Below are 7832 nucleotides of genomic sequence, written 5' to 3' on the forward strand. Positions count from 1 at the left end.
AAAAGACACTTAAGAACACATACTTTGGAAATGAAAATGCCATAAACAAAAAAACATTTTTCTTCAAGTATTATATATAAAAATTTTCCAAGCAAAAATTACCCGGTAACTGAAGATTAAATTTTATGAGGGAGAATGGTTTACAGGTTACTGAAATATTTGTATGTATGAAAAAATAGAAAGACTAGACAATGTGTAACAATAGCAGATATATAACATAAATCTTGTATGATTTAATATAAATCAATTAACTTTGTAAGATATGCAAGGCTGTAAAAAGTGCACAGTCTGTAAGTGAATACAGCTGAGGCGCTGACATGTATTGTTGTTCACCAGTAGTAACTTCAGTAGTAGAAGAGAGTAACCATAAATGTACACAAAGGCTTTTCTCTAACCATGAAGTGCAGACACCAGATTCTTGATCAAGTGTCTGAAAAACAAAAAACCAGATGTGAATTTTACAGCAATTGTGCAAAAAATCTAATGAGTCTAAAGTTCAGATGAAATATGAAAGACAACTGTACAAATATAGGATTTAGGGTGACATCCACATAAATCAATGCACCTTTTTTGGTTACCCTAACAGCAAAGTGAGAAATAAATAACAACACTCTTAAGGATCAGTTCTGCACCAATTTAGAATACAATGCTTACAGGCACAATTTTTTTTTCAGAAAGACTTTCAACGTTGAGTTTTGAGGGTTACGGGTTTATACACAGGGGCCTTTGAGCGAGGTAGAGGTGGATTTCCAATGATGATATCCGCTGCTTTTTCAGCAATCATAATTGTAGGTCCATTTAAGTTGCCACTAACAACACTAGGCATTATGGAGGCATCAACAACCCTCAATCCCTCTACACCATACACTCGTGTACTGGGATCTACGACAGCCATGGGATCCGTCTCTGATCCCATCTTACATGTACATGAAGGATGATAGGCACTGTCTGCCATATTTCGATTATATTCATCAATCTGTTTGTCAGTCTGGACACTGTCCCCTGGAGCTAATTCTGGACCTCTGAAGGAATCAAACGCCTTCTGTTGGAAGATCTCTCTTGTTAGCTTTATGCTGTCTCTCATTTCCCGTATATCCAACTCTGTTGTAAGGTAATTTGCAACCAAACGGGGATGCTCTTTGGGATCAGCAGATTTCAACTTAAGGTATCCTCTACTCGTTGGGCGCATTGGTCCTACATGAGCTTGGTAAGCATGTCTATCTCCTGGTTTCCTTCCATGGTCATTGACGGTAGAGGGAAGGAAATGGTACTGAATGTTGGGATGTTCGACTCCTGGCTCACTCCGGATAAATCCTCCAGCTTCCAGATGAGCTGTTGCTCCATCCCCTGTCTGCCTGAGAAACCATTCAAGACCAATCTTAATCATCACATGAGGAAACTTCCATTGGGCCTTGTAAAGTGTGATAGGCTTTTTACACTCTTGTTGAACATAGACTTCCAGATGATCCTGGAGGTTTTCACCAACCCCTGGTAGATGCTGAACAACTGGAATATCCAATTTTCGTAGATCATCTGCATTTCCAATTCCAGACAGCATTAGTAGCTGAGGAGAATTGATTGCCCCACCACTGAGTATGATTTCTTCTCCATAGACTGTCTGGATATCAGAATGCCTTTCATATTCTATTCCTACTGCCCGCTTGCCATTAAATATGATGCGTCTTGAAAGAGCACTGTTCAGTGTAGTCAGGTTGGCTCTTTCTTTTAAAATAGGATGTAGATATGCTGCAGCAGAACTGCATCTCTTGCCTTTACCAATTGACATGTCCATCCATCCAAATCCCTCTTGTTGGAAGCCATTCATATCATCTGTGTATGGGTATCCTGCTTGAATTCCAGCTTCTATAAAAGCATTGAAGAGAGGGTTGTTCGTCTTTCCTCGGGATACCTGGAGTGGACCATCACCCCCTCTATAATCATTTGCTCCTAATTCATGGCACTGAGCTTTACGGAAGTATGGTAGGCAGTCAGCATAGGACCAGCCCTTTGCTCCTTCTTTTTCCCACCTATCATAGTCCAGAGCATGACCTCGGATGTAGACCATTGCATTGAGGGCTGAGGAGCCTCCCCAGACTCGCCCTCTGGGCCAATACATGACACGGTTGTTCATGCCTTTTTCTGGCTCGGTATGGTAATACCAGTTGTACTTGTCATCACATAAATTATACATTAAAGCAGCAGGCATGTAAATCTTCCAGGAATCCCAAGCCCACAGGTCACGAGGTCCTGCCTCCAGAAGGAGGACACTTTTAGCTCGGTCAGCAGTCAAGCGATTTGCTAAAGTGCACCCAGCAGAGCCAGCCCCAACAATAATGTAGTCATATTTGTTCTCCTTAGAGGATATATGATCCATTCGCTGACTAGATGTGCTAAAATATCTACGAGGCTGATGTAAATGAGAAGCTCTCGATGATGATGATGGAAAGCTTGAAGCAAATAATTTCCTACCTGCTCTCTGAGCTTGCTGTTTTGTGTTTTCAGTATAATTTTCATTTTGAAGAATAATATCAGAAATCCCTTCTATGCTAGGAATGATACTGTCTGCATACAGCTTCAACTGTTCCTCTGAACCCACGCCTGATAAAACTCCGATTTTCTGCTTGACGAAAGCAGACTGTCCCATCTGTAGATCTCCAACAGAATCTCCCACAACAATAGTTCTAGATGGACTAACATGTAGTTCATCACAAATCAACAAAGTGTTATGTCCTGATGGACGAGGCTGAGAAATTGGATCATCCCCACATATTAGCATATCCACATATTTAGTTAAACCCAAGTTCATCAAGTCTGAAATCACAAATTCTCTTGGTTCACCAGTATTAATGGCAATTTTCATTCCATTTTGCTTCAGTTCTCGGAACAATCCCTCAATATTGGAACACAGTGGTGATGGTTCAGCTTTCAGAATGACGTCTGCTTCTCTCCATATCTGGTTGACAATCATGATGGCTTCCTGGTAGAATATCCCCTCCCTCCTCAGAGCCTCTACCAGGGCCCCTCTGACCTCTGATGGAGTGCCCTCTGATAGGACCCCATGCATCACTCGAGTAGCCTCTTTATTTAATCCAAGTAACCTACTGACTTTTTCTGACATGTCCAATCCAGTCATTTGCTTCAATCTAGAAAAAAATTAGAAATATTTCTATTAAAAATTTATACAGTTTTAATAATTTCCAAGGCCAAAAAACGACCAGATTACAATTATCAAAAAAATAAAAATTATAACCGAGATGCAAAACTCCTGAGAAAAATGAATAAAATTACTTCAGTATCAGGAGGTAACTCTCTTAAAATTTGACTTCATTAACAATGTAACTTACTACTAAACAATTATTTTACCTAGAACAGAGAAATTCCACAAATTTGGGATATTTCCTATGTATACAGATGAGAGTTCCATGAAAATCAAATATCACCAAGTCTGCCGGGGCTTTCTTTGTGTTGGGTATAGGGGTATCCTGCTCAGTGGGTTCCACCAAAAACCTCTCATACTGGGAATAGGCGTAGCAACTCTTCAGGTCCTCTGAAGGTAAAATCAGGGGTAAAATATCCTCAATGTCATTGACTACATGGTCAGCATGAGGCAGCAAATCTCCTGTCTGCCCCACCCCACTTAGGACTCCCACACTCCACCCCAGCTTTGCTGACTTTCCTAGAAGCATGTCTGTTTTAGTATCTCCCACCATTACTGCATCAGATGGATCAATTCCCAGTTTCTCACAGATCTTCAATGCATTGTATGGAGCAGGTTTTGGTTCCGTATCGGGATCATCTCCACAAATGACATGCTCAAAGTACTTTGTTAAGCCTAGTTCCTGTAGCAAGGCATCTGTACCTTTGCGGTTGTCAGATGTAATGAGAGCTATTTTGACTTTGTTTTTCTGTAGGATTTTGAAGAGAGTCTCTAGATCTCCAAGCTTTTTCATTTCCTCTGGGTTTGTGACATTGCCCTCGGACCACACCGAGTCTAGAATTTCTCGTACTTGTGATTCTTCCATTCCCTCTCCAACCAACATCTTTGTCATTTCATCCTGAAGTATAAACAATCTTGTATATTTTCTGTAGTATTACCAATTTTTGTTTTGGAAGATAATATATAAATGATTTATTTACAAAAATAACCTTATCTATGACAACAAGATGTGTTGGTGAAACACTATGTCTCAGACATCAACAGATTTCCTCCATTTTACATTTGACCTTGAAAGGGGGGAGGAATAAGGGTCAAGAGATTGAGATACACTGTAACTGTCATACCTTGATCTCGCCAGATGTGGCTTCTGCCAGAAGTCCTGGCATCACCCTTTGTTTCTTGGTGCAAAAACCAAGGACATCATAAATCTTGTCCTGGATCCCTTTACGACCAGTCGCTTCTTCAATACTGGAACAGAAATAACAATTTATTCATACAGGTTCACTACAGAGTACCATAGTTCAAACAGAAAAAGGAAATCATGTTATTCTTTAGCTTTCTCAAATGGGACTTTTCCATAGCGTTTTAGTGTGACATCTGATTTTTTTTTTTCTTTTTCTATACAAATACTCTTAATATTGTAATCTGTTAACCTTTTGCATCTAAGTTTTCTGAATTATGAAAAAAAGGCTAACATTCAGAGACACTTTAAATTTACAAAAAAAAAAAATATATATATATACCTTGTGACTAATTTTTTGGCCCAAGGTGTCCACATTGAGTGAAAACATATTAGAGTGCCATCTTTGTCAAAAATGACAAGAGATGCTTTCTTAACTTTGTCTGTACGGCGTTTGACATTATTGACTGTAACACTGCCTTGGAAACTGGCTGCTGACCAAGACACATTCCTGGATTTCAAAGGCTTTCCCTGTTTATCTGTTTCAGAAAATATAATAATTAAAAGTACAGTTTTGATCAATTATGACTAATCACAATCTTCTGGATGTTGTTAATTAAAGCTTACATGATTTTCTTGAGATGCTGCATCCTACTGCAGTTGTATGAAGAGATCTGGACTGCACAAACCGCTGGGCTTGATAAGATCTCGTCATTACACGACGCAACAAATGTGTTCCTGACATCATGAAGTATCTGTTATCAGTTACTTTCCATCAGAAAACCTATGAAAAAAAAAAAGAAATTAACAAAGATGTCAATCTGATGAATGAGAAACCAGTCATCATGTGGCAACTTCCACTCCTCGTAACATTGAATCCTGAGTCTTCTATTCATATGTACACATCTGAAGTCTTATATGCCCAAAACTGAAGGATTCTCATAATTGAACGATTTTAATGCACAGACCAGTTAAGGTAATAAATTGTTAATCATCAATAATTTTGATGATGAAACTATTCATTGACAAGCGTAACAGGAAAGGAGAAAATGTATGGCTGGATAGGGAACCGAACACAGGACCCCTGCATCACTAGTCAGGTGCTCTACCGACTGAGTTACCCAGGTCGATATCCACAGCCGAAACCATTACATTCCTCCCTCCTTAAATTGTTTTCGAAGACACAACCCAAGTTCTTATTTGCCCCTGGCAGGACTTTCACCTGCAATTCCAGTGGTGGTCACAGGCACCAAATCAGTAACAGGAAAGGAGAAAATGTGTGGCTGGACCTCAAATCAAACCTGGGACCCCTGCATCACTACTCAGGTGCTATACAAGCTGAGCTACCCAGGCTGATATCCATGGCTCAAACCATTACACAAGTGTAAAAGAAGATAATTAAGGTATCAATTTGGATAAAACAGAATTATTGTTGGTGTAATGGTCTGGACTGTGGATATCAGTCTTTGTTGCTCTGTTGGTACAGCACCTGACTAGTGATGCAGGAGTCACAGGATTAATTCCTGGTCCCAGCCTTACATTTTCTCCTTTCCTGTTACAACCATTTGGTGCCATTGACCACCCTAGGACTTTCAGGTGAAAGTCTGCCAGGGGCAATTAAGAATATGGGTGGTGTCTTCGATGGCAAAGACAATTTAAGGAGGGATCGAGGAATGTAATGGTTTGGGGCATGGAGATCAGAAGCATATAATATATTTTATAGGCTTCAGATGTGTACAAGACAATTTAAGGAGGGATCGAGGAATGTAATGGTTTGGGGCATGGAGATCAGTCGGTAAAACACCTGACAAATGATGCAGGTGCCCTGGGTTTGATTATTGGTCCAGCCATAAATTTTCTCCTTTCCTGTTACATATTGGTGAAGAGCAACATAATACAGACGGTCCCAGGTTCGACCCCCAAGATGGGTAACTGCCTATAAAATTTAAATAAGAATATTACGTTTACAATTGTATTACAATGTCCATTTTATAGGTCTAATTACAACATCACTTACATGTTTATAATGCTAATGCTTCACATCCACCATGTAGTCGTACAGTCAGTTTAATGTTAAATTCTTACTGAATGACCATGTCTGTCTGACCTTTCCTTTATCTATTCATGGTCATCACACAGGGTTACCGAGTTCTTGGTCTACACCAGCATCACGTTAGTCTATCCCCCCCCCCCTTTCCAATAACCGGTCTTTTCAATAATCGTCAGATCTAACATTTTGATCAATTAATCCACTATATTGTCCATCACTGAGACATCGTACATAATGTACTGATGTCATTATTTAAGGCCTACCTGTAAATTTCTGTCAAACGAGTGCACCGGTTGATTTGTTGATACTGTAAACCGACAAGGCCTTGGAAAAAACACGGTAGTTTTCCAACATCGTGTGCTTTTCACGCTTCATTGATAAGATTCTAAATACTAAGTAAAGGCGGGCCAATCAGAGCTCATTTTACATTACAAATCATGAATAAACATATCGGAAATGAGAAAATACACGCGTGTTGAAAACATGCGGTTCTTTTAAGGTTTTTTTTTAAAGGGGGGTCTTCATTATGATATTTAAGTTAATCATTACAGTTCTTGGGGAAAAATCAAATTAAATTCGTTTAAGGACAGATGATAGAATAGAATAGAATATTTATTCAACCAATTTGGGCCCACAGTGGAGCATAAAGATGAACAATTAATGTCCGAAATCATATAAGTCATAAATAACAATAAACAGAACAAAACAAACAATTGTATATTGAACAGAGAGTTAGTCGTCAACTTTAAGGATGCATAAAATGTATACAAATAGTATATTCAATTTCAATTCGTTTATTGACCAATTAAGGGCACTCACAGGGCAAAAAGAAAGTACATTGTTAAAATGTATATAATGATTATGATCGTACACACGAAATACAATATACATATACATAAGAGGGAAAGAATTGCTTGATTGATAGAAAAGACATACAAGTAGGGGAATACCCAAAATATTTTATATGAACATAAGACTTGTTTTATAGGTATATACATATGGAGATACAGTACATCATATATATATATGCATACATTAATAAACCATATACTTGAAAGTATCATACTTTTACATAATTAATAATAATAATAAAAAAAAGTTACATTCCTTATGATAATGTTTTTTGGAAAAATCTTCCAAGAGAGTTTAGTATATTTAGTTCTTCGCAATTTAGAATCCAGAATAATTTTTGTTTATCAGGCAATTCTGTAAAATGTTTTACTTTGGATGAGATAAAGTTAAATAGGTCTTGTCTTTCCTTTGTAAATTTGCTACAGTGAATAAGGAAATGTTCTTCATCTTCAATTTGATTAAGCGTACAATTTTTACATATTCTTTCTGATCTGGGTGTGTTATTATATCTGCCTAATTCTATGAAAAGTCTGTGCGCTGATACACGTAATCTACATATTGGTTTTCTGTATTCAGGTTTTAATAAAATTAGA

The 7832-nt window shown here is 38.1% G+C and overlaps 1 protein-coding gene across 1 annotated transcript; it reads right to left on the reverse strand.

Annotated features, from left to right (window-relative positions):
- Positions 1-661: 661 nt before the first annotated feature.
- Positions 662-6754, reverse strand: LOC133172142 (uncharacterized). The gene is made up of 6 exons (XM_061306965.1): positions 6651-6754; positions 4965-5121; positions 4681-4876; positions 4282-4405; positions 3364-4055; positions 662-3143 (listed from the first exon to the last, which is right to left on the reverse strand). The coding sequence occupies exons 2-6, from the start codon at positions 5083-5085 to the stop codon at positions 683-685; spliced, it is 3594 nt and encodes a 1197-aa protein (XP_061162949.1). The 5' UTR covers positions 5086-5121; positions 6651-6754; the 3' UTR covers positions 662-682.
- Between the last annotated feature and the right edge of the window lie 1078 nt (positions 6755-7832).

Source organism: Saccostrea echinata, unplaced genomic scaffold, assembly GCF_033153115.1.
Source record: "Saccostrea echinata isolate AGI-Se365-2 ecotype Australia unplaced genomic scaffold, CSIRO_AGI_Sech_v1 ptg000054l, whole genome shotgun sequence".
In the NCBI taxonomy this organism is placed as follows: Eukaryota; Metazoa; Mollusca; class Bivalvia; order Ostreida; family Ostreidae; genus Saccostrea; species Saccostrea echinata.

What these genes read in the sequence shown, in the direction of transcription:
- LOC133172142 (XM_061306965.1), bottom strand. Translation starts at nt 5,085, where the DNA reads ATGATGTCAGGAACACATTTGTTGCGTCGTGTAATGACGAGATCTTAT. An exon ending in GCCAAAAAATTAGTCACAAG is followed by an intron (nt 4,406 to 4,680) that starts GTATATATATAT and finishes TTTCTGTTCCAG; the next exon opens with TATTGAAGAAGCGACTGGTC. An exon ending in GTGGAATTTCTCTGTTCTAG is followed by an intron (nt 3,144 to 3,363) that starts GTAAAATAATTG and finishes ATTTTTTTCTAG; the next exon opens with ATTGAAGCAAATGACTGGAT.